Raw genomic sequence first — 27,518 nt, 5'->3', positions numbered from 1 at the left:
TTGCTCTCATTTATGGGGAAGGCGACAGATGCCCAGGGAAGCTGTCCATAGGTGGCAGCCAGATCTTCCCACAGATACTTGCTTGGCTGGGAGTCAACACAGTCTGTACGAAATGCAGCTGGGAAAATGCTTTGTCTCTCCAGAGAGGAGCCAGAGGAAAGCTTCTCAGTATAAGTGTTAAATTCATTTCTTACTCCTGTCAGGTTAGTTTTTGTTGACTTGACTCAAGCTAGAGTTATCTGGGAAAAAGGAACCTTGGCTGAGAAAATGCCATAGTAATTGGCTTGTAGGCAAGTCTGTGGGACATTTCCTTGATTAATGATCGATGTGGAAGGGCCCACTATGGGTGGTGCCACACCGTAGGCTGGTGGTCCCGGTTGTGAAATAATTGAGGCTGAGCAAGCCGTGGGAAGCAAGGCAGTAAGCCGTATTCCTCCGGGGTCTTCTGCATCATCAGCTCCTGCCTCAGCTCCTGCCTTCAGGTTCCTGCCCAGTTTGAGTTCCAATTTCTTTCAGGATTGGAGTATGACCTGAGCATTGTAAGCTGAACTAAACCGCCCCCCCCCCACCAACCCAAGTTGCTTTGGTTGGTAGTGTTTATGACAGCAATAGAAACCCAAGACAGAGGTAGACTGGGTGTGTGTACACTTCTCCCTCCACAAGCGCCCCCCCCCCCCCAACCTCTGCCCTGAGCCTGACCAGGAAGGTGTCAGGGTGTGGCTCCGTGGCAAGGCGTTTGCCTCTGAGGATCTGGGTTCCAGCCTGGCACTGTAGAAAAGTTGTTAGTTCCCTTGCACACCAAATCCTGACTCTGGGTCAGAATTCACTGCCCGAGTCTAAGGTCAAGGTTATAAGTCACCTGGGGCCAGCTGCAACTCTGCTCCTCCTGGCTTTCCATAGCACCTGGCCATTGCTGCTCAGGAGGCTCTTCCCCAGGTGGACCCAGGTGTCCGGTCCTTCCATCCCTGGGCCTTTAGAAGCCACGCCCCCTCCCCCCAAGAACCACATAGAGGTAGGCTGTGCAGTAAGGGTGGGTAGGGACAACATGGGTAGTAAGCCAGGGATTTGCTTCCAGAAAAATTCCAGCTCAGTTTCAACAGATCAGTGGGTTGCACCGATAATAATTGAATATACGTCTCCTTCAATCAATCACTTTGATGGACTACTAAACAATAGGAGGGAGTATGGGTTTTACTGTATTCTTAAGGACCGACACATATTCGACCCTGGACTAGAACGATTGCATCGACATTAAGTCATGACTTGGAAGAATTCTGTTTTGACTGTAGAAATAAAAAAGATTAACACTTTTCAGAGGTGGGGGAAGTGCCGCTTTTACTAGCACATGCCTTGTGCAAATCAGAGTTTTTCCCTTCCTGCCTGAACTCTAGGATCTCAGTTGCTGGCCCTATCGCGTGTTCCTTAACTACAACCCTCTTCTTTAGCGTCCTCTGTGCTCTGGGCTAGAACCAAGGACTGCAGCATTCACTGGGGACACCGCAAGGGTGAGTTATCTTTTGTTCCACGCGCTCTGTAATGAGTCTGCCTAGTTTTGTTTTGCAAAGTAAAGCCAGCGAGCATCCCTCCAGAGTTCCCAGGCTTAGCGGAGGAGAGGTGGGCCTACTCCTGGCTATTCTGTTATTCTGCCACCTTGTGGCCCGGTCCCGGAGTTACACCGTGGGGGCGGGGCTAGGAATGTTTACTGTTTCCGAGGCAACTGCAGCTTCCGTTGGCAGCTAGCGATCAGATGGGTGATGGCGATGGCAAAGGATCTGGAACCTGATTGTAAGTGGTCTGCCTCGATTTTAGTATTTGTCTGGCCCAGTTGATGTTTGACTGGGAAAGCTGGTTTCTCAGAAGCGGCTTTGAAAATAAAAACCTTTCTGGTGGCGGAAGGTCAGCTCCAGGATCAGGAGGGTTTGCTTGGACCCAGAGACTCTTAGACCCTTCAGAAGCTTAAGGAAGTTGGCTACCTCTGTCTACAACCAGAAACAGAGCAAAGAACGCATGCGCACCAGTACTCCACTCCGCTCACTTTCCTTTTACTCCAGGGCCCTGCTGCTCACAAAACAGAGAGGGTTTTCACCTCCTCAGCCCATTTAAGAAAACCCCTCAGGGCATGGCCACAGGAAAACTTCATCTAAACTACTACTTTTGAGAGTTATTTCCTAGATTCTATTTTGTCAGGCTGATAATAAAAAATAACTACCACCTCAGTGTCTGTGTTATAGGATGTGTGTGTTGGTAAGTACCTTGGAGGGAAAGAGATGAAGGAGCTCACTATACTAGTTCAGTGCTTTCTGCTTTAAAGCTGAGAGCTTTGCGAAACTTCCTGTACCACACCACTCTCTTGAAATGTGACTTACAGGTCAGAGAGGCAAGCAGACAGGTGTCTGTTTCGAATACATAGTTTATTGTCCGTACATCATAAGAAGTGTGTGTGGGGGATAACTCATGTGAAATAAGCCTAACAACCTAACAGTCCACCTCTGAGTGACGCCACCACCATCCAGTGGCAGAGATCACTTAGGGACCATTGCTAGAGGTAGTGGCACCAAGCAGGTTGCAAGTCTGATGTCCCAGTGCACGACCAACCCCCGTGTCTGTGTCCACACCCACTGAGGGGATGCTGGCTCCACTGCAGATGTCCCTTGAGAGTGACAAGGCTAACTGGTACAGCCTCAGTTGTGCTTAGCCAGGTCGGCCAGCGTGCTGGACACACAACACCCACTAGGATCAGAGTCAGGGCATTGGCAGGACATATGCTGGGAGATATGGTCTCTTGGCTCATGTCTGCTGAGGTACACTGGAGACTAGGATCTGCTGAGCCTTCTGGAGCCTGCATTTTTATGACCCTTCTGTGGCTGGTCTAGTTTTTGCATGTATGGTGAGCATCTGTGTGTTGGTCAGTACCTTGGAAGGAGGTATCCCTCCTATAACATCCTAGAATACAGACACCAAGGTGAGAGTTATCTTTGATTATCAACCTGACACAAAATAGAATCCAAGAAGGAACTCTCCGAAGAAATTATCTAGATGAGGGTGCCCTGTGGTCATACCCTGAGGGGTTTTCTTAAATGGGCCGAGGTGGGAAGACCCACTCTGCTTTGTGAGCAGCGAGGGGCCCTGGAGTGAACCAGAGAGAGCTGACCGCATCACAGGTGCACATGCTCCTGATTCCGTGTAGGTCACCTGATCCCAGGGCTTTGCTGTTTACACCCACGCACTCACTTCAGCTGCCCGCGCTGCCTTGATGTTAGGACAGGGAGAAGGGCCTCCACTTTGTGTCTTTATTTTGTTCTACACGTTCGCTGCAATTTTCCACTCCCTTGGTGACCACGGAGCACAGATCTTTCACCGTGTCCCAAGTGCTTTCTCATTCTTGCTCCACGGGCTCGCCGGAATGCTGCTCATGGAAACAGAAATAAAATCGGAGGCTGGTTGGGTTGAGAAATTGGGTCCAAACTGATCTCCAGGTTAAAGGTGGCTGTTTGCATCCCCAAAAGATACATGTCTAAAAAATACCATATCAAACGATAAAAACAAAGTAATAAATGATATATAAGTAATAAATGATAAAATATTTCAGGTATTTAATTTAATACACATTTTGTTCATCAACCCTGAAGCTATGCTTTCCTCATCAACAGTCTTTTTTTTAAAAAAAATCTTGCTTTTCCTCAAAGCCGATTTGTTTTCAGGTCATTTGTGAGGGAACTGTCCCTGACAAGCTTCCTTGTCTTTGGGAGTTGGGCAGACACAGTGAGAGGCGCAGACCGCTAGGGTCTGACTACGCACAGTTGGAACAGAGCCTGTGGCAGGTAGTGTACGAACCTGGCAGAGAGGATGAGAGAATGGGATCTGACTTTGCCAACTCTCATGCAAGTTGTGGAAAACCCCGGCGAAGCCAGTGCTTCTCAACCCGTGGGTTTCCGCCTTCGGTGGCTGAGCGATCCTTGCGCAGAGGTGTCCTATCAGATCTCCTGCATATTAGATATTTCCATTCCATTCATAACAGTCGCAATGTTACAGTTATGAAGCAGCCACTAAATACATTTACGTTTGGGGGTCATCAGAGCGTGAGGAACTGTATTAAAGGGTCTCGGGGTTAGGGAGGTGGAAAGCCTCTGTGCTAATAGAAAAGCCTCACTGAAGCAGCATGAGGCTTCCCACAGTTGGTGGCACTCATTTTCCCTGCTTTTGCTGTTCATGTGTTGGATGAAATGCAGGACTATCAGTTTTGATAAGAGTCACATTGATATTTTATCAATTGACAAGGGCGCTTCTTTGAAGTGCTAAGCTGATCAGTGGGGGGAGTCTTAAAAATTCCATTCCCCGAAGTTTTTGCTTCACCATCCAGCCACGGTCACTCACGTGACCTAAGGCTGACTGGAGCTAGGTTTGACTGCATCCCTAAAGGGACAAAATCCCGAGATGGTCAGAGCTTATTCAGCGCCTGGTGTGACCCCAGGCATCACTCCCAGGGACAAAGACAAGATGGAGGGGCTTTGGTGATGTCCCTGTCCCATGGGCCCAAGACAACCTAGCCTCATAGGAGCCTGCTGACTAGAATCAAAGGGTGGGAAGTCATCACTCCTCAGAGATGTAGGGCTCCAAGTCAGATAAAATGAGGGGAGAGCTACCTGGCCAGCCATGGGATGTCAGAGGGAGGCTCAGCCCTGCTGCAGCAAGATGGGGATTCTGACAATGAGCGTAAATCTGAGAGAGATTCCCTGAGGCTTCTAATCCTGGGTTCTGGTCTTGCAATGCCAGAACAGAGTACTTGAAGCTTAGAGCTCTGTGGACCTGGCTGGCACACTCTGTGGCTACTGTGAACTAGTAGGAAGTTACTGCTGGCCTCCTGTTCATCCCAGGGTGTGTCCTGACTCTCCAGACGATGTTTTTAGACCAGGACTGGGCACATGTTGTAGAACTGCATAGGTTCTGAAAGTCCCCATTCATCCTGTCTCCCTGAGCTCACGTGACCATACCATAAGATTAGTCCAACAGCTGGTGAAGAGCTGTACTTAGCCATCAGCTCTGCCACATTAAGGGTAGGCCTGGAAGGGTCTCATAAGCATCCCAGCATCCCTCCTCTAGATGGTTGTGCACTTACAGATGGGCTCATCCTGAGGACTTCCAGCTATGACAAATGATGGCTCTATAGGGACATCCTGAGAGCTTAGATTTAAGCTGCTCCTCAAAACTCAGGCAAGCCTGGCCTACCACCTGGAGCCTGAGTCTCCGTGGCTGTGGGGCAAGTGAGGCGCCAATCTTTCAGAAGGGGTTTATTTGTTTATAAACCCCAGGACCCTCTCAGAAGTTATGCCTCTGGTGTTATAGATATCTGTGGACTCTGTATTTGTGGCAGAAAATGATGCCTTAGGGTGCATGAAAACAACCCTGCACAGATGTCCCCTTAAGGCTGACCTGACATGGGCCATCCCTGCCTGAGAGTCCCTTCACAGGCAATTGAATGTTGTGTCCCATTGACAAATTTAGATTATCCAGCACATTGGTCTTGCAGGGTTGTGAGTTTTATGCTTATAAGAGAACCTGGGGTGTCTCTCTACTCCCCTACACCTGAGGCAGTCACAGGTGTCTTGGACTTATAAGAACAACACCGGGTGCTATTTTCTTACCCTCTTTGCAGACCCCCCTTTTCTATGACAGGCATGCAACAGCACTGCCTTTCCGTGGTTGCAGGAGCCTCACGGTTGTATTTTTGCCCTCTCCCGAGCAGTTTACCTAAAGTGGAAGCATTGTGAGACACCGGGTGTTAAGACTCTATGCAACTTGAGGAAACTCCTGTCCCAAATCCAGAGGGACCACAGGAAGGACATCTATGTGTACACATCAGGACACCTGAACCCCAAGACGCTCTACAAGCCACCAGAGATCATTTTCCAGCACTGGCGCAATGCAAACAGGTCATGGGAGAAACCCACCACTTCCGCACCCCCGGTCTCTGTCTCCAGAAACAAGCATGTAGCAGAGATGAAGGACGCTTGGGTCCGCTTTACAGTGAACACAGCCCTGCATCCCAATGACATTCGGAATACGCCGCTGTTCAGGTACCTGAACCCGCAGGTGCAGTCCTCCCTTGCCCTCGAAGGGGACTCCTCCACGATTCCACAGAAAGACGGGGAAGAGGAACTACAGGAAAGACACGTGTTTTCTCGGGAAACACACATGAAGGAAGAGCTCAGGCTGCCCGAAGTGAAAGTACTCAGATACCCAGAGGCGGTATCCAGCCGCCAGTGCTCCAGGTCCGCCCCAGGCAGGGACGTGTATCAGTACGTCAACTCCTACCTAGCTGGTATAACAAAATCGGACAGATACAAGAAGTTCCTGAGTTTCCAAAAAGAAGTGCTGGTAAAAGATGATCTCCTGAAGTATGACTTTACAGGCAGTAAGGTGGCTGTGAACCACGAGAACAGACTGAAGGAGGTAAGGAGAAGGGAATCTGTGATGCTGTCAACATGGGGCTCACGGGCCCTGACTCATCCTGAGGTACCTCAGTCAGGTGTCCAGGCAGAATGCAACAAAGCTGCCGGTGCTTTTAACACCCAGCATGGTCAATAAGGTGACATCTGACAGGGGTAAACTGGTGCTGAATTCATGGCCAGCAGTACTCCGTGACTGATGGGGCAGCTATGGGATTATTGTGTCTGGACTCCAGAAGAATGTCTCCTTTACCTCTTATAGAAGATGGGAGAGAAGAAACTGGGCAAGAGATGGCGCAGAGGCTGTTGGGTTAGAAATGATAGGTGGGGGCTGTGATGAGTGAAGTGACTGAAAGGGAACCTTACTGACTAGGGCAGCACACTTTGGGAAGAGTTTGGTAGAGGAGAGAAAAAGAGCCATGTACGGGTCAGAGAGCCAGAACCCAGGTTTTGGACCTAAGTACACTGTGGGAAAGGGAAGGGTCTTGAGGGTGTGTGTCAGGGCAGTGTGGGGGAGGGGTAGAGAACGAGCCTCTGAGCGCAGCAAGCAGGGCTGGATAAAGAAAATGGGACCGAAGCAAACACACACAGTGACCTGGCTCTTAGCAGCCATTGGAAGGGAATCAGAGGCCCCCAGATTTGCCAGCCTCTCTGCAGAGCCCAGTGCCTGGGTGGCCTTTTCCAATTGATTTCTCAGAGGGACAGAGTGTTCCAAGAGAAGCCGATTCCAGGAACTGACTCTCCGTCTTCCCTCTAGGAGCTCCAGAAGATATGCACCTGCAACCCCCAGCAGTTCAACAGGTTGCAGGTCTTTGGGGAAATCTTTGAGGATATTTGCAACAGCTCTTTGATCTTCGGGGATCTCCTGAAAGAGGTTAAGGTAATTACACACATTTTCTACAGGATGGTCGAGAACTGTCCATGGCAAGCATGAAGCCGTGCACGCACAGCTGCATGCACGTGCACATGCACAGGCACCCCCCAACACACACACACACCACCATCAGCAGCAGCAGCTTGTGCCTCACAGAAATTACATTCGCCATTCCACAGAGGAAGGCGTCAGTCAGAGAGACTCATGGGGATCCACTCACTGCCTTGTCAGTCATGTGAACTGCGTGAAGTGAGCACTGAGTTAACTTGCTGCTCGGCCCCCATGATTTCCCACCAGAGCTTCCCAGCCACGAGTCCAGAACGTGTGGAATCCAGTTTGAAAGTGAAGTTGTTCAAAGCCTGTATCAGTTAATTTTCTGTCGCCATGATAAAACACCCAACCTAAAAGCAAGATACGGATAGAAGTGTTTATTTTAGTTTATGGTTCCGGAAGGATAAAGACCATCGTGGCGGGAGCTGTAGCAACAGGCAGGGGAGACATAGCAGCAGAAGCAGGAAGCTGGTTGATCAAAGTTTAACCCATGCACAGGAAGAAGAGCAATAACAGGAAGTAGGGCCGAGCTATACATGCTCAAAGCCCGCCTTCACTGGCTCACTTCCTCCTGTAAGGCATGACCAACTAAAGACTCCATACGTGTTCAAATACAGGAGCCTGTGGGCAACAATTCTTATCTAAACCACCCCAAAACCTATACTGTGGTCTGATTTCCCCAACGACAAGAGATGGGTAATGAGGGCTGTGTGCTGCTTAGCTCCCAGGACCCTGGCCATCTCAGCAGCAGCAGGTCTCAGAACTGCACACGGCAGGGGAACTGTTGGATACCTGTCAAGGATTTTTACAATAGGAGCTTGAACTGATCAGTAGCTGGTAGTCAAGTTAGGATTCAACAACAACTCAGTTTTGTAAGTTTGTGCATATATGTTCGAGCATATTGCAGAAACAGTTCATATACAGAGTTAGGGTTAGTGTTTGAAGTTAACAGACATCTTTAATGCCTATGTGATTTAGTCATGTAAAAAAAAAGATCATCCTTGGGCCTAGGGAGATGGCTCAGTGCATAAAGTGCTCAGTGAGTAAGCACAAGTCTCAGATTCTCAACCTCCAGCTCCCGTAAAGAAGCCGGGTATTGTGGTAACACTGTAAGCATAGTACTGGGACAAGGCAGAGACACAGGGGGAGCCCGGCTTGCTGGCCAGCAAGTCTAGGCGGCCTGTGAGCAGACGTGTGGTGGGGAGTGACAGAAGAAGACACGTGATGTCAGCCTCTGGCCCCTGCATACACATATGGCTGCCCATGCACATGAGTATCTGTTTTCATGTATCCCACTCCCATACATGAGCCTGGGTGACATTGTCGTGTATTTTGTATGTGTATTTACTCAGGATGAATATGAACTCTACATGGCAGCTCTCCTGGATTCACAGCCCACTGCACAGTATCAGGTAATAATCATCAGGAAGGACCTGAAGAGAACCTGCATGTTCATGGATTTGTACCTCAGGAGACTCTCAACCCAGGAAGCTCCATTTGTTTCTCTGTCAGGCAAAGTGGCTGGTGTTTCTTTTCCCTTCTCTTCTCTTCTTTTCTTTTCTTTTCTTTTTCTTTTCTTTTTTCTTCTCTTCTTTTCTTTTCTTAAAGGAATGATTCTCATATCAAGCTAAAGTACTCTGGGTAAGGATCTGGCCTGAACATTAAAACAGCACTGTGTCACTCCTAACCATTGCCACTACACATGTCCAGAAACATAAATGGTTCTACAGTGATTACCAGAAAATAGCATCTTGTCACTTAGATTGGGTAGATGGTGACAGCAGGTGCCCCAGAGCCACAGTACAGATCGCTGGCTCCTCATGTAACTGATGATAGCTTTAGCATCAGTCTCAGTGGAAAAGTGTGGGTCAGCGGGTCAGTGGGTCAATGGGTCAATGGGTCAATGGGTCAATGGGTCAGCATGCAGTGTTCTCGTAGGGAATGTCCCATGGGCATGACAGAGAGCTCCAAAAGCTCCAAGAACCTGATACCTTGAGATTAGTACCTCTATCTTCTGAGTAGAGGGTATAATTTCTTACTTTATATGACAAAAAAACAACCCCCCAACAACAACAGCAACAACAAAATATAAACCAACAACAACCACCAAACCGTAGCACATAAATTCAGTTCTAAATTGCATTTTGATGAAAAAACCACATGGGCATTGCATCCTGTCTTCTGAGACTTTCCATGTTATAAGACAATAAACATGGAGAGGTAGCGCAGCAATTAAGGCATTGGCTGCTCTTACAGAGGACTCAGGTTCAGTTCCCAGCATCCTCATTGGTGGCTCACAACCATCTGTAATGCCAGTTCCAGGGGACCTGATACCCTCTTCTGACATTCACAGACACTGCACATGCATGTGGTGCACTGACATATATGCAGGCAACATTCCCCTATACATAAACATTAAATAAATAGATAAATAAATAGTGGATTGATGGGTGGATCAATAGATGATAAGTAAGTAAACAGACGGATAGATGGACAGATGCTAAATAGTAAAAGCGGCCCCTCACTCAGAGGACTGAGCAGCGCCTGAAGTCACAGATTCAGTGCTCCTTACTTTGCGGTGGAGCAGAAAAGGAAAATTCATCTCTACACCTCAATCAAGCATCAAAATGGGGGAGCTGGCAGGCGTCCAGAGCTCCTCTTCCTATTCCCGAAGCCCAGAGGATCACTTACTGAGGCAGAGGCCACCAGCCTGAGCTGGTGTTATCCAGCATGAGCCCCTCATGTCTTTATGTCCACATAAAGACTGGTGATTAGGATCATCTCTCACACATTTGAAATAATTAATAATGATGCACACAGCCCTTTACCCACTGTGTTTCCTCAACCCAACTCTACAAAGAAACCGTGAAACCCGTGTTATTCTTAAGAATTCTCAGAAAAATGAAAGTCTTAAGCTATTGTGGAAATTATTTTACTTGGAACTTTGCCATTATTCTTGCTTCCCTCCAGCCCTCCCAATGCACCAATTTAGTCAGAATTCACAATTTACCCCAGAACACCTGAGCCATATGTAAATAACATCCCGGCCAGGTCGTCCTACTTGACCACCTTATCCTTTGTGTGCTTTGTTTCCGGTAGCGGCTCCTGGCTGAAGTCAAGGGGTTGGAGAAGAGCCCTGTGCACAGCAGCGACATTGCTCAAGCCAAGGAGCGTCTGAGGAAGCTCCAGCATGCTGCCCTGGCAGCTCTGGAGCACAATGACAGGTAAGGCCCCAGCCATAGGATTCTGGTAAAGTTTCAGTTGATACACCACACAACCTTAAGACTCTGACTGAGCAGTATCCACACTTTTCCTGCATTGGCTTATGTGGTGTGCTAACTGCACCAATGTCTTCCCATTAACCTGAGCTCTTCTGTAAGCAGCTGCATATGACTACGGTGGACCAAGTAGACTGCCCTGATGGCAAACTCTTGGAGGTCTCTGAAGGATCCGCCATGAGGACTTTCTGATGGGACAGAGAGTGGCAGGACTGGAGACAGCCTTCTGATTCTAACCTAGAACATTCTGTAACAGCTCTGCGCAGTTATACAGAGTGAAGTTACTAACGTATAAAAGACTAGAGCAATTCTAAACTGACCCAACAAAAACTGTTCTAAGAAGCAAAAATGTGAGCCTGTTATCAGTGTGGAACCAAAGGGAGAAAGCATCACCATTCGCTTTAGTTTGCACTAAAGTTCTCTCAAAGAGTGGCCACCATGAACCTGAAGGATTGGTTATAGATGGTCACATTGAACCTTGTAGGTGACACTTCCTCAGGCTTAGGCCAAGTGTCCCCCTTGTAGCCATGTGTCCCTCTCTCAGTATTTGTGCTGCTCTTGTCTGAAGTGTCCATTTCATTCTCTTAGAGGTTCTGGCTAGAGGACTTAGGTCCAAGGGTGTGGTCAGGTCAGACAGAGAGAAGTAACAGAAAGGTCATAAGATGGACATTCGTTATGTATGAATCCCAGAGAAGGCAACATCCCCTGGGGACAATGGGAGGATCAGAACATTACAAACTATGTATACTTGGCTAGGAGGAAGAGAGAGATGTGGGGAACGAATGGGCAGGGTCTGCCCCAGAGCGTCATGCAGCATGTGTCTGGCTGGAGCTCTAGGGTAGCCTCTAAGCATATCGGCCATGCTCAGGAAATCACAATGACCAATGAGTCACTGCAGAGTACTCTGCAGGTTCATGTTTTTAGCTGTTTCCTGTGAGATCGTTCCAGAAGGCTGTAGGGTAAGGAGGAGACGGTAAGAGCAGAGAGCTGGTGATTCAACGATTCTACCTCAAGGCTGTTGTGTAAGTCAGACTCACATTCAAGAAATTTAAGATTTCACTGCCAAAGCATCCAAAGTTAGAAACTGAAAATAGAAACATCGCCAATCTCCACCACCCATCTGCTGCTTCAGAGAGCAAGATAGGGGTGGAGCCAGGAGAAGGCTAAGAACTGAATGAAGTCACTTGGGAAGGAGGAGGAAAACTCCACCAAGCACAGGAACACAGTGCACCTGACGAATGGAGCATAGAGACTTGGCCGTGGTGGCGTCAATGATTATGGTGGTGTTGAGGAGGAGGGGGAGGAAGGGGAGAATAATAGTGATGGTGATGATGGTGGTGGTGGTGACAATGAGGAGGAAGAGGAGCTTAGCGATGATGGTAATGATAATGGTGATGATGGTGGTGGTGATGATGATGGTCGTGGTGGTGATGGTAATGATGGTGATGATGATGGTAGTTGTGAGGATGATGATGGTGATGATGGTGGTGGTGGTGAGGAGGATAATGGTAGTGGTGATGATCTGGTCATGTTGATAATAATTTCAAGGGAATAGGTATCAACTAGATGTTCTCAGAAGAACATCTCAGGACATGAAAACAACCACAAGGCAGAAGGGTAAAAGCTTAAGCACAGAAATCAAGACAACAACCAAATAAGATGTGACACAACTAACAAAGGAAGTAGCTAACAGAGTAAGAAATAGACCACAGATGGGAGCTGAAGCATGGTGAGATCAAGAATCGTTTTGGGCGAGAATACAAGGTATCCATAGCAGGCCAAGAGCAGACACAGCAACCATGGGGGCAGAACTGAGAGGAGACTGAAAGCTGGTAGAGACGACAGATAAGCAAGCAAAATACAACCACATAGAGCTGAGGTTTTGAAAGAGGAAACACTGAACAACAGAATAAAGAATACGTAATGTGTAAGAGCAGGCCATGCAGAAGACCTCAGAAGACTACACCCTCCAAATTTACATACCGCGGTGTCCGTTCAACCCACTAAGACCCCAGTCTAGAATGTGTGGAAGTATTAAACTATTACCCACTGTGCAGATGCGTGGCTTTCAGCCATCTGTGCTGTCATCTTCAGACAGAGCAGAGCAATCCCCTGGGTACACGCAGCACCTGCCAGAATCCTTCTGAAATAAAGGGGGCATAAGATATTCAGTCCTGCTGGCTTTGATACTGAGAAAAAATGCAGCGAGCCTTCAGGACTCATTTGATCTTTTTTTTCTCTATTTCTTGTAACTTACTTTCAGTCGGACATGGTAGCCTTTGTAAATTCTCTCTTTGGGATGTCTGCAAAGGCGCAGAGGGGGCACTGCTGCAGGCACCCCCACACCAGTTCTAGGGTCCCTTGATTTGTGGTTGGTCTCAGACTGAAAACTGTAAGGTTTTTTTTTTTTTTGCCTTCATTATATGTGTGCTGTAGGTGTGCAGATTTACATGTGAGTGTGGATGACAGTTAATGTGCCTGCCTATACGGAGGCAAGAAATAAATACTGGGTATCTTCTGTCACTTTTTCCCCTATTTTTGAGACAGTTTCTCACTGAATCTGGAGCTTACCAGTTGGCTGGACTGATTAACCACTGAGTCCTGGGGTCTTCTTGTTTCCTCCTCCAAGTGTGAGGATTGCAGGTGTGTGCTTTCCACAGGGACGTTGGGGATCACACTCGAGTCCTCCTGGCTGCACAGCAAGCACTTCAGCCACCAAGCCATCTCTCCATTTTCCTTCCCCCTCCCTCCTCTTCCCACCTCCCTCCTTTCTTTCTATGTGCATGTGTGTGGGTGTGTATGTGACACAGTGTATGTATGGAGGTCAGAGGACAGTTTATGGGTGTCAGGTCTCCCCCTTTACCATGTGGATTGAACTTGGGTGGTTAAGCATCTTTAGCCACTGAGCCATCTTGTTAATCCTTCATTTGTGTTTAATTAATGAACTTTAATGGTCTATATGCAATCTTAGTGAGAGGGTGTCTTTCCTTGGTGACTGGACTGGATTGGGCTCCTTATAGCCATCTTTAGAGTGCATTTTGCGTTGGAAAGTTTGACAATCAGTGTGCATGTCTCAGTGAGTTAAAAGACTGTGGTGCTGCGGCTGGAGGGTGACCCCTTAGGGAGAACATGTCTTACAAAAGTCTAAGGATGACAGCATAGATCCCCAGCACCCATGTAATCCAGGTTAGATGTGGTGGTTCCCCTGTAAATAGATGTCTGAAGTGGAAACAGGATCCCCCGATGAGGCTGGTTAGCAAGACTGGCTGAATAGCAAGCTCAGGACTCAAGTGAGAGACCCTGCCTCAAAGTATAAGGTGGAGAGAGATTAAGGAAAATACTTGAAATCAACCTCTGCCCTCCAGGGTATGTGTGTTATTGGCATCTTTGAAATGGAATACACAAGTGTATACACACACACACACACACACACACACACATGTACACACATATACACACATATATATACACATGCACACATATACACACATACACACCCTATATGCACATGCACATACATACACAAACATATACACATATACACACAAATGCACACACATAAACATATACATGCATACACATACACACATATACACATACACATATATACATACACATACACACAGACATACACACATAAAGATACACACATATACACATGCACACATAATACACAAACATACATAACTACACACATAAGTACACACACACACATACAGAGAGAGAGAGAGAGAGAGAGAGAGAGAGAGAGAGAGAATTCATGCTATAAAATGGACAGAATCAACAAGGCCTAAGCGGAGTTGCTGTTTCATGATCATTTTTCTATTGATTTTTAAGACTCAGAAATGAGCTGGAGGCCGAGAGCTTATTGCTCCAGTCTGCTAAGGAGAAGGCAGGTGAGCACTTCCCAGCTGCCTGCTGCCCTTCTTGTGTCTTCTCTGGGTGTCTTGATACACCTTCCTCTGCTCCCCATGCCATGCACCTTCCTAATTCCTGTTCACGCTCCCACCTCAAGCTCCTCAGGCTTTGGCAGATTCTCCTTCAACCTGAACCAACCCTTCGTGTTCACGTGAGTCTCCCCAGGACAACTACCCCCGCCCCCCGCCGCGCCATCATTTTCATGAAGTTTCTTGCTAGTATGCACTGTTAGAAAGCAACCGGAAGAGATTCTGGTCATCATTCACAACCAGCCTCCCCATCTAGCCCAGTTTCTGCAAAAGTAGGCATCAGGATACTTACAGACTTATGAATACATCAAGAAAAGGATACCCTATTTCTCTGGAACATCATTTTTTATTAATGTTTAGGTTGCACTAAGCTATATGTTATATAGCTGTATATGTTATATATACATAATCACACTACAGTTGTATGTAACATGTATGACACTACACACGCCATTCTTAATGAGAGCTGAAACACTAAACGCACACAGTAACTGCTTTCCAAACTATTTCCAGAATTCTCTCGTAGGAAAATACAGGACGAGAAACAACTCACTCTGATCGAAAGGGTGGAGAAGAGGAGATGTGAGATCTTTGAAAAATGGGATGAGATTAAAGCGCTTGAGAAACAGATCAAAGAAACTCTGGTGCACACAAGAGTGACGGATATCACTGAAAACGGCATTAAAAGCATGGAGGTATGCAAATTATCTACATAAACATGTCTGTCTTGCTTAAAACCCCACGAAGCTTAGTTCAAAATAGGCTCTCACTTCAAAAGGTAAGTGCCTATGTAGAGCAATGGAGGTCTGACTGAGACAAGAACAGAGGCGGCAGGAACATGAGCTTTGGAACATGGAGACACAGAGCCCTGTGGAGTGTGACCTAACAGGACCTCCTGTTGCTAGTCCTGTGGATTTTAGTGGTGCTGTGTTTTTTTTGTTTGTTTTGTTTTTTGTTTTTTTTTTTTAACACAGAACAAGAATTATTAGGTGCAGAGAAGGACAAAATTGTCTAAACCATGGATAGGACTGTAGGTTCTTATTAGCCCACCATTCCTGTAACTGCTCAGTGTAGCTTATGTGCCCTTGGCATTTTTCAACTCTCTTGGTTACACTTATTTGTTTTGTGGATCTCTCTCTCTCTCTCTCTCTCTCTCTCTCTCTCTCTCTCTCTCTCTCTGTGTGTGTGTGTGTGTGTGTGTGTGTGTGTGTGTGTGTGTGTGTGTGCCATGTGTACTGGTGCTTACAAAGGCAGGCCAGAAAAGGGTCTTGTATTCCCTGGAGCTGAAATAGGTGTTTGTGAGCTGCCTGCCATGGGTGCTGGGAAGTCTGGGCTTCTAGAAGATCAGGAAGTGCGCTTATCTGCCAAGCTGTCTCTCCAGCTCCAATGCTTTTAACCAGATCATGCTTAATACCCTGTTATTGCTGCTGTGGCTGCATTTAGTATTTCTCAATGCAAGCATACCTTGGTGCTGCTGTGGACTGGTTTCTAGACACCACAGTAAAGCAAATACCACAATGAGTGGGCTCCAAGAGTTATGCAATTTCTCAGTGCATGTAAAATTATGGCTATACTCTATGGCAGAAAATTACATGCTCAATGGTATAGAACTGCTGGACATGCTCAACACAGACCTCCAGTTTCTAAGAGTAAGAGGCAAAATTTGCGAAGCATGATAAAGCAAAGTAAATAAAGTGACATATATGTGAACTCTCTGGTCATTTTGAGACAGGTCTCATATAACCCACATGACCTCAAAGTCACTATATAGCTAAGGACAACTGTGAACTCCGAGTCTCAGCTTCCCAAGAACCAGATTAACAGTATGACCCCCTCCTGGCTTCCACATTTATATTTCACTTTCCCTCTAACTGCAGGTCACTGAGGATTCCTCTGTAATTCAGTGTCTACAGGGTTTGACTCAAGGCTCTTTCCTATTTACTGTGCCTCATGTCTAATGGTTTAAATATCCATTTTATTTTTCTTTTTATTGAAATAGATTTTTTTCTCATATAATACATCCTGATTATGGTTTCCCCTCCCTCTGCTCCTCACTGTATCCCCATCTGGATACACTTCCTTTTTGTCTCTCACTAAGAAACAAACATCACTATGAGATAATAATGAAATAACATATAATAAGAAAAAAAACAAAACAAAATCCAACACAGTACAACTGGAAAAAACAAACAAAGAGAGGGAAAAGGGCCTAGAGAAGGCACAAGAAGAGACCCACTCATTCACACACCCAGGAATCATAGAAACACTCAACTGAAAGCCATAATGTGTACATAAAGAACCTGTAGGCTAAAAAGAAAAGAAGAAGAAGAAGAAGAAGAAGAGGAAGAAGAAGAAGAAGAAGAAGAAGAAGAAGAAGAAGAAGAAGAAGAAGAAGAAGAAGAAGAAGAAGAAGAAGAAGAGGAAGAAGAAGAAGAAGAAGAGGAGGAGGAGGAGGAGGAGGAAGAAGAGGAAGAAGAGGAAGAAGAGGAAGAAGAGGAAGAAGAGGAAGAAGAGGAGGAGGAGGAGGGAGAACAAGAAGAAATATATATGTGTGTGTGTATATATATATATATATGAGATAAAATAAAAATTAAAATTAGAGAAAAGAAAAAAAGAGCCCCCATAGGACATTATGAGACAAGGGACCTCCAAGATGCCGTTGAATTCATTTTCTCTTGGCCACCTATCTGTGGGTGTGCAGCTTACCCTTAAGAGTGATTTGTTTCCCCATTGAAACTCTCCTGAAGGAAACTAAATTTTCCTTTGCAAATGGTTGTCAATTGGAGCTGGCTTCCGTGTTAGGGATCGGTGGCATGTGCCCACTCCCACATCTGTTCTAGAATCTCAAGCGGTGCAGACCTGTGCAGGCCCCGTACTGGCTTGCCTCATCCCTGTGAGTTCATAGGTGTGCTGGTCATGTTGACTTAGAGGGTCTTGTCTTCTCAGTGTCCTCCATTTTTACCTCTTATATTTTTACCTCATGGTTCCCTGAGCCCCGAGGGGAGGGATTTAATGGAGATGCCCCCACCCCATTTAGGGCTGAGTATTCCAAGGTCTCTCATTCTCCACAGATTCCCTTTCTGTGGGTCTCTGCATTTGTTCCCATTTGTTGCAGGAGGAAGCCTCTCTAATGATGGCCTAACAAGGCATTGATCTATGAGTGTAACAGAATGCCGTTAGGAGTCATCTTAAAAATAAACAGTAGTGTTTGGTTTTGCCACAGGTTCCTGGGCTACCTAGTCTCAGGTTCTCAGTCACCAAGCAGTGTCAGGTATGGGTTTCATCCTTGGAGTGGGTCTTAAATCAAATTAGATATTCGGCTGGTTACGTTCACCAACTACATGGCATTATTTCCCTTAGCATACTGCAGGAAGAATAGCACTGTAGATCCAAGGGTTTGTGGTTGGGCTGGTGCTTGTGTTTCTCCTTTGGTAGCATTCAGTGTACCTTGTACCAAAGTTACTAGCATGCAATTATGAAAGTTCTGTGTAGGCACCAGCTCAACTTCTCTGTGTTCAATGAATTGTTGTGTAGTTATAAGGCCTTGCCATCAGGTTGTAGAGAACGACTTCTAGTCTTGGCAACAGCTTCAGTTGTTTTTCCATTGGGACCCCTTTGGCCAACAACTCAATTAGATGGGATCTATTTCCATGCTGAAAACTTCATTTGGTGACAAGAGATGTCCAGCTGGTGTGTCATCTCTCCCATTGTCTGTCAATTTCATTAAGATCTCTTTCATATATGCATACATTTTAGGAAGCTTCCAGTGTTAGGTTTCCATGCTGCCCCTCACGTGGCCCTAGTTTTAGCTGTCTCTCTCCATCCTCCCTCCCTTGTCCTTCCTCTCTATCCCTGTCTCCGCTTAATCTTCCTGTTCTACCCCTGCAACCAGCCATAACTGTCCATCCTACTTCTCTTCCCTAATGAGATCTCCCTGTACCTCTTAGTCCCTTATTCCAAACCTAATCTGTGTGGTTCTATGGCTAGTCAGTTTGTTATCATTGTCTTAACAGCTAGTACGCACATATAAGTGAGTACATACCGTATTTGTCTTTTGCGGTCTGGGTTACCTCATTCATGATGATCTTTTTTACTAGTTCTATTGATTTACCTGTACTTTTCATGAATGAATACATACATATATATATTACTCCATTGTGTAAATGTACCACATTTTACTTGTCTATTCCTCTGTTAAAAGACATGAACATGGTTGAGCAAGTGTCTCCATGGTAGGGTAAAGCATCCTCTGGGTACATGCCCAAGAGTGATATAGTTAGATCTTGAGGTAGATCGATTTCCATCTTCCTGAGGGACCGCCATGCTGATTTCCAGAGTGGCTGTACAAGATTGCAGCCCTACTAGCAATGGATGAGTAGTCCTCTTCCTCCACAACCTCACTCGCATGAGCTTGCTTTTAAAATTGAGCTTAGCCACTCTGACAGCTATAAGATGAAATCTCAAAGTAGTTTTGATTTGCATTACCCTGATGGCTACGGGTGTTGAACATTCTTTTTTTTTTTTTAAATATGAGAGGAGAGAGAGAGAGAGAGAGAGAGAGAGAGAGAGAGAGAGAGAGACTTCTTTTTTTTAAATTTATTTATTTATTTTATGTATGAGTACACTGTATCTGTCTTCACACACACCGGAAGAGGGCATCAGATCCCATTACAGATGGTTGTGAGCCACCATGTGGTTGTTGGGAATTGAACTCAGGACCTCTGGAAAAGCAGCCAGTGCTCTTAACTGCTGAGCCATCTCTCCAGCCCTGAACATTCTTTAAATATTTTGCAGCCATTTAAGTTTCTCCTTTTGACAGTTATTTGTTTAGATCTGTACACCAGTTTTAAATGGGTTGTTTTTTTTAATATCAAGTTTTTTGAGTTCTTTATGTATTTTGGATATTAACCCTCTACCATATAAATATACATATACATATGCATATACATATAATATACATACACATTTACATTTACATATACATTTATGTATACATTTACATATACGTGTGTGTGTGTGTGTGTGTGTGTGTGTGTGTGTGATAAAATCTTTTCCATTCTATGGTGCTGCTTTGTCTGAATATCAGTGCTACATGCCTTACAACAGCTTGTCAGTTTCATGAGGTCTCATTTATTAATCATTAATCTTAGTGTCTCTGCTGCCAATGTTCTGTTCAGAAAGTCTTTCCCTGTGCCAATAAGTTCCCCTGTGTGTTAAGGCTATTCTACACTTTCTCTTCTACCAGGTTCAGTGTATCTGGTTCTATGTTGAGGTCTTTGCTCCATTTGCAGTTGAGTTTTACACAGGGTGATAAACACAGATCTATTTGCATTCTTCTACATGGAGCCACCTGGTTTGATCAGCACCATTTGTTGAAGTTATTTTCTTTTTCCAGTGTGTATTTTTGGGTTGTCATAAAAAATATCAGGTGTCCATAGGTACATGGGTCTATGTCTGGGTCTTCAACTCAATTCCCTTAATAAACATGTTTCCTTATATGCCAATACCATGATGTTTTTGTTACGATAGTTTTGTAGTATAACACGAGATCAGGAATGGTTAGACCTCCAGTAGGTTTCTGTTGTTATTTGTTTGCCTGCTTTTTATTGTTTAGGATTGTCCTGGCTATGCTGGCTTTTTTGTTTTTCCATATGAAGCTGAGAATTATCCTTTCAAGATCTGTGAATAATTGTGTTGAAATTTTGATGAGGATTGCATTGAATCTCTAGATCGTTTTTGGTAAGATGGCTAGTTTTACTATGTTAATCCTACTGATCCATGAATGTGGGAGATCTTTCCATCTTCTGATACCTTCTCCAATCCCCTTCTTCAAATATTTGACATTTTATCATACAACAACAAACATTAAACTTTTCACTTGTTTGGTTAGAGTTACCCCAAAATATTTCATATTATTTGAGGCTATTGTGAAAGGTGTTGTTTCCCAGACGTCTTCCTAAGCCTATTAGTCATTTGTATATAGGACTGATTTTTTTTTTCTACCCAACTACTTCGCTGAAAGGGTCTATCAGCTCTAGGAGTTTCCTGATGGAACTTTTAGGGTAAGTTATCATATGATCTGTCAATAAAGATGCGTTGACTCATTCCTTTCCTCTTGCTTCTCCCTGATCTCCTCAGTGCTCGGTTACTCTAGCTAAGCCTCCAAGTGCTACATTGAATAGGTATATGGAGAGCGGACAACCTATTCTGTTTCTGTTTTAGTGGCACTGCTCTGAGTTTCTCTCCATTTAAATAGGTGTTGGCTATGAGCATTGTGTAAACTGCCTCTATTATGTTGAGGTATGTTCCACGTATCCCTAATCTCTCCAGAACTTGTATCATGAAGGGATGTTGAATTTTATCAGAGCCCTTTTTTGCATCTAATGAGATAATTGTGTGGTATTTTTCTTTCAGTGTGTTCATACAGTGGATTAGATCCGTTGCTTTTCACATATTGAACCATCCCTAGGTCTCTAGGATGAAGCCTACTTGATCATGGATGCTCTTTTTATGTATTCTTCTATTGTTTGCAAGTATTTGATTGAAAAATTTCACATTTCTGTTCATAAAGGAGATTGGTCTCTAATTTTCTGTTTTGGCTCTCTGTATGGTTGGAGTTCCAGTGTACCTGTGACTTTATAAAATTAATTGGGCAATGTGCCTTCATTTCCAGATTCCTCTCAGTTTGGGTTTTCTTTCTTGATTCTATCTCTACTTTTTAACCTTTAACCTTTTGTTCATTTCCTTCCATTGTTGTTGTTGTTGTTGTTTTTCCATAAAGGCTATTTCAAGGTGTTTGTCTTGTGCTTCAGCTGAGTTGCAATTCACTGAGATCCTGCTGTGGTAGGGTTGTTGGGCTCTGGTGGAGACATATTGTTCTGGGCATTTCTATTGTTTGTGTTTCTATGCTGGCCCCTAGATATCTGGATTTGGGAAGACTAACTCTGGATGCTGATATGTGGTCTTATCTTTGTTGAGTAGGGGTTTTGTTCTTTGGTTTCTGTGTCCCTCTCTGGTCCTTAGGAGAGTGTGGTGGCTGTATGTTGCATGGTAGGGAATGCTTCCGGGATACTATACGTATGGCCATGGGTAAAAAGTGTTTTCTAGGTATTGGGAGCTGACATTTAGGAATGGGTGTAGAGTAACAGAGGTAGGGCAGAGGGGATCCACAGGAAGAAAGGCAGGATCTTCTTAGTCCTCTGGGAATGAGGCCAGAAAATGAGGAGAAGCCACAACAGGTAGTCTTCTACAGAGCTGGGGGATGAGACTGGGCATTAGATAAGAAGGAAAGGAAGAAGAGTGAGGACCTGAAGCTCACCTACCTGTTTAGCTGGCCTACTGGCTTCTCTGACTTGGCTGGCAGGTTGGGGGCTGAGAAACAGGATGCATGGGGAGGAATGTTGAAGAGATCTGTGTGATCTGGTGGAGATGGGGACAGAGAGGAAGGGGAGGCTGCAGCAGGTGATATGGTACAGGGAAGAGAATGAGGCCTCCATCGTTCCAGGGATGTGCCTGCTGGAATAGGGGGCTGGGATAAAGTGATGGGTTAGGGGAAGGAAATTTGGAAGGCAGCATCTCCAACTGGAGACGGAGGTGGAGTAAAGGGAGGTTGCTTCAAGTGGTCTGTGGCCAAGCTGGGAACTATACTGGGGGATTGGATTTGGAGGGACTGAGGGAGAAGTGAAGATCTGCAGTTAACCTACTTGCTTCCCTGAGTAAGTATCTCTTTTAAAATGATGTGGTATTGAACACTCTTAAAATTAAAACCACACCAGTCTTATAATGCCATTTTAATTTCACAGAGAAAAAGTCTCAACCATTTCTTTCTAAGTTTCTTTTTAAAAAAAAAAAACTATTTGCTTTCAGAACGAAGCTGTAAAGTTGGAAACAACAAACAGAATCTTAAAGAAGAAAATAAAAGTAAGTTATCTTTTTAACATGCAAACCTGTGTTCATCTGTACCAGTGTCTCCCAAAGCGTCTGCCTGCCTGTGTCATCGGCCACACAAACACACATGCTTTCTCCTTGAACGACAGCTTTCTCCAATGTTAGGATTGTCTGTCTGTGCATGCCTCAGCCCATGACCGGTCTCTTGTAAGCATTGCATTAAGGAAAACGAACTGTACTGTATGTGCCCCACTCATAATTGCTTCTCTAACTTACACACACACACACACACACACACACACACACACACACACACACACACCTTACCTCGCAGAATGATGACGAAGGCAGCCAGCAGTAAGGACCCGTGCAATTGCCACTTATGTCATAGCTCTGCACACCTGGGCTGTGTGCCTCCAAGCTGTGCACGGTGTGGTCAGTGTGTTATGCCTGTTAGAGTTGTCAATGGTGCACCTCATTGTTACCGTATATGACCAACATCATGATGACCAAAGGATTTTTCCACTCTGCAGGTTATTGAAAGCCATTTGAAGCAGCTCCTAAAAAGGAATAAGATCAGCGAAGAGGAAAGACAGTAAGCATAGATACTGTGTTTTAAAGTGTGTGTGTGTGTGTGTGTGTGTGTGTGTGTGTATCTGTGTTTTCCCATACCCAGGGCACACGTGTGCAGGTGTGAATGTGAATGCAGAGGGCACAGGGCAACAAGGAGTCTTCCCCGTTTGCTCTCCGCCCTATGCATTGGGGCAGGCTCACATTTGAACCCAGAGAAGACCGACTTGATTAGTCTCACAGGCGACCTGCCCCAAGGATCCTGTCTTCACCTTCTGAGGACTGGGATTAGAGGCAAGTTGCCTCTGTGCCTCCTGCCATTTCTGTGGATCTGGGGATCTGAACTCTAGTCCTTACATTTGCATGGCACGAGCTTTACCCACCGAGAGATCTTCCTGGCCCTACTCCAGATAGTGCGCTAGAAGGCTATTGGAGTGATGCCATCCACTTGAAAGCAGATGAGGCTTGGCAGCCCTTTGACATATGTGCCTTCGTGAGTGCTGATTTTAACAATGCATGAACTGTCTTGGCAGGTGACCACTTAAAGATCCTGACCCCCAACATATACACTTCCTCTACCAGTATATGAATGAATAGTTTCCTTAGAAGAAGCTAAGGATTGGGTTGAATTCTCAGGGGCAGGGACCAGGAATGTGGGAACAGCACATGGCTTTTGGTGGCAGTCTTCACTCATCTTGCATGACTTTTAATGATAATACAAACTTTAAAAGTCCTGAGCACATCTAGACTTTGAATTTAAAAAGTAAACGAGGGCCGGTGAGAGGCTCAGCAGGTAAAGAGCTCATCCTGAAGGTTAATTAACCTGAATTTGATCCTCGATTCACACCTGACTCCTGCAAGCTGTCCTCTACCTCCACACGGGCCCACATGTGCATGTCTGGGCATGTGCGTACCTACACACAAAACGAAACGCAATACAAAATCAAAAGTGGAATGGTTGGCTTGCAGAATCTGTTACATGCTCCTCCTTTTGTGTGGTCGCCTCTCTGAAGGCTGGCACTGAGTTCAAATCTCATGACTTTGTGGAGATGGAGCAATAGAAAAACACACTGGCTGAAATCTGGGAAGCATGTTTGCATCAACATGGAGACTATCCCTGGCCATCAGTGGATGGTCAAATCATCCTGCCTCCCTAACTATCTATGCCTGTGGGCTTCCTCATGGGTCTCTCAGCGAGACTGATTTTAGGCATCAGATCCACAGTCCAGGGAAACACATAAATAGCTAACAGATTCTTCTCTGAGGCATATATACATGTATACATACCCATACCTCCCACACATATGTATCTATACCTTCTCTCTCTCTCTCTCTCTCTCTCTCTATATATATATATATATGTGTGTGTGTGTGTGTGTGTGTAACATATATATGCTGTAATATATATGTGTGTATGTGTTTCTACATCTGCATATACATATATGTTATACATGTATATGTATAGTATACATATACATGTAATATATATATATATATATATATATATATATATATATATATATATATAATCTCCTGATGTAGAGAGGTGGCCTTTTCCAGGGACTTCCTCACATATCTCACTGGCTAGCATTAGGTCACAACACAACCCACAGTTTCTGGGACCCACTTTCTCTCTCATGTGGTTGAGGACTATGAATGAATGAATGCAGCTCCCTATGGTGCCAGAAGTCAGCAAGAAAATAATACAGTTGCAAAGACCTCACTGGGAATCTGCTTTTCCACCCTGACAAGTTGGCTGTGCTAGAAGGCATGCATCTGCACAGTATCATTAGCCCAGAAGGTGCTTTAGGGGACACCCCACCCCAAATACTAGAGAAGCTCTGTGGCATTCAAGGCCAAAGCTCTCATAACGAAACTGCTGAAAACAGTTGTTGATCCAGCCTCGTCTGCTTGGAGGAGTCTTTCCTCCTGGTTACTTAGACTTGTTCTTTCTCCCCAATGTTTAACTTTCTTCTAATCTATTGCACTTATTTTCTTGTGTGTTTTAAGGATTCTGTGGGATCTCATTAGGGAACATTCAGATATTGGGGATGTCGAGGACGACTCTGAAATGCTTGGAAAAATGACATAGAAAGTCTCTACCTCCCAGCCCACCACCCAGATGGGGTGATGGAGATGTTTCTTCTTGTCATCCTTCCCACTGATTACATCAGTGTGGGGTGTGCACCGTCCTCAGTATGTTGACAGACATGTTCTCCATTGTGATTCGTTTGACTTTATATGTGCGTACCGGTCCTTAGTTCATCTTTTATTCAGTAACTTTCAACTGGATGAAACATTTGAATATTTAATAAAAATGAAAATTTAATCCTGCTGGGATACAGATCAGTTCTGTTTATGTGCTGGCATGTTTCCACACATGCATTCAATAAAATAAATGTCACAACCAAGCTAGTTGCCTACTTACTGCTGTGGCCGCATTGTTACCTGACAGAAATAACTGAAGGGAGGAAAGATTTGTTTCGGCTCATGAGTTCAGGGGGTTTCAGTCTCTCATGGTGGGACAGCACTGTTTGCCACACATGGTATGGGTGATGGAGATTGCTCACATCAGCACTGACCAGGAAGCAGAGAGCATGATGGGAATGAGGAAACAGGTATAACCAGGTATAGTCCAGTTGTAGAGGTCTACTTGTGCCGGTTCCTACCCATAGCCAGGCAGATTCCAATCCCCCCTACCCCACCAAAGAGTACCACCTCCTGGGGACAAGTGCCCGAAACACAGGCTTGTGGAGAATGTTTCAGACTCAAACCTAACAGTAGTGCCTAAGTTAATACCTAAAAATAGTATTTACTCCTAATTAATATTTATACCTAATTAGTACCTAAATAATGTTTGTGTTGTTGTAAAAATATAAAAAATAAAAATGCTGTCTTTTATCCCCACTAGGTCTACACCGAAATGCCCCAAGATATCTGCTGGATATCTTAATTTTCAGTCAGCAAAGCGTCTCACCAGCTCTGCTCCATCCCATATCACACTGCCAAAGGCCTCTCTCTGAGCCATCAGCAATCTCTCTACCTATCTAGTTCCCAAGGCAGGTTTCCATGCCAGAAACACACATCCCAACTCCGTGGTGGCCCAGACCAGCCGCCCCACACTCCATTACACTTAAATCTACATATGAAAGAACATGCCACACAATAACCTTTGACCCAATTGATAAGATATAATTGCCCACCTAAACATACAAAGCCCAGTACACATCCATCCCTTAAGAACATTAATAACAACCTGTAAATACACAGAACAGAATCTTAACATTACCTTCCATGTTGTCTACTGGTCTCTCTCTCTCTCTCTCTCTCTCTCTCTCTCTCTCTCTCTCCCTCCCTCTCTCTTCCGTTCCCATCTTCTCCTCTTCTATCCTGTTCCTGCCCTCACTTGTACTCTACAACTTAAATGGGGGAAGGTTCTGGTGAAGTCATCTGAGTCCTGAGTACAAGACTAGGCAGCTATCCTTGGGGCAGTGGAATTAGCATCAAAATACAGATAACTCCAGGGCAAACCATGACATGTTTGGTTCTTGTTACAATGTTTGCATAGTGACTTATACATACCTCAACCATTTCTGCTCCTCACGACAGTTTTAAAGCTTAAAGATTTCTTCTCAATTCTTTGGGTGTATGCTAGTGTAGGCATGGGGTGTAGATATGACATTGAGTCAATCCTATGACCATCCATGGGAAGGATGTGAGGATCAAAGGTAAGTGGCAAGATATGAACATGAGAGAGCTCATCCTAATTTGGATTATTGCAGGGGGAAGAGGAAGAGGCAGGGGAGAGGAGGGAGGGAGGAAGGTTGAGAGGGGGAGAGAGAGAGAAAAGTCTGTGGGAGCATTTCCCTTATTACTGGTGAATATGGGATTGAGCTATCTGAGAAAACAGGCCAAGTGAGCCATGAACAAACCAACAATCCCCTTCTCCCTTTGTCTCCACTTCAGTTCCTGCCTTGACTTCTCTCAATGATGGACTATATTCTGCAAGCTAAAATAAACCCTTTTTTTCTCTTAAGTCATCAATATTTTATCACAGCAACAAAAATAAACTGGGGCAGGGAGAGAAGAGGAGGGTCAGGGAGGAGAGGAGAGGCAGGGGGTGGAGGGAGGGAAGGAGAGATGGTCAGGACAGCTACCTCAAGGCTTTACCATATCAGGGAAGAACTGTATTTGAGTGTTTGTTGAGTTTTCTATGCTTCTCTTACTTCCTGTTGGTTATCCAGAAGAATCCTATTCGACTCTAAATCTCTCGAAACTGAGGGAGAGGCTGCTGTGTGAAGTGTCTAGCCTCTTGCTGAAACTCCCTCTGTGTGCCAGCAGGAGAATGGGACCCCATGTTTGGCTGATGGGCTCCCTACATTCCATTACCACACCAGCTGGCTGTTGCTGTTACCTTTTGCCAACCCACGATCTATAGTCATCTTGGAAGAGTGAGCCTCAACTG

The 27,518-nt window shown here is 45.2% G+C and overlaps 1 protein-coding gene across 1 annotated transcript; it reads left to right on the top strand.

Moving 5' to 3' along the window:
• The first annotated feature begins 1,739 nt into the window (after positions 1-1,739).
• C1h6orf118 (similar to human chromosome 6 open reading frame 118) lies at positions 1,740-25,382 on the top strand. Its single transcript, NM_001044277.1, has 10 exons — positions 1,740-1,785; positions 5,744-6,450; positions 7,204-7,326; positions 8,724-8,783; positions 10,471-10,595; positions 14,487-14,545; positions 15,110-15,291; positions 22,463-22,516; positions 23,017-23,078; positions 25,064-25,382. Exons 1-10 carry the CDS (start codon positions 1,755-1,757, stop codon positions 25,143-25,145), a joined length of 1,485 nt encoding a protein of 494 aa, NP_001037742.2. The 5' UTR covers positions 1,740-1,754; the 3' UTR covers positions 25,146-25,382.
• Positions 25,383-27,518: the final 2,136 nt, after the last annotated feature.

The sequence above is a fragment of the Rattus norvegicus genome, chromosome 1, assembly GCF_021556685.1.
Source record: "Rattus norvegicus strain SHRSP/BbbUtx chromosome 1, alternate assembly SHRSP_T2T, whole genome shotgun sequence".
Classification (NCBI taxonomy): Eukaryota; Metazoa; Chordata; class Mammalia; order Rodentia; family Muridae; genus Rattus; species Rattus norvegicus.
Note: the sequence above shows the minus strand (reverse complement) of the source record. Positions and strands in the feature narration are given on the sequence as shown.

Excerpts from the sequence above, each read along its gene's own strand:
- C1h6orf118 (NM_001044277.1), top strand. The coding sequence starts at position 1,755 with ATGGCGATGGCAAAGGATCTGGAACCTGATT. Across the intron at positions 8,784-10,470 it reads AGCCCACTGCACAGTATCAG|CGGCTCCTGGCTGAAGTCAA; the intron begins GTAATAATCATC and ends TGTTTCCGGTAG. Across the intron at positions 14,546-15,109 it reads GTCTGCTAAGGAGAAGGCAG|AATTCTCTCGTAGGAAAATA; the intron begins GTGAGCACTTCC and ends AACTATTTCCAG.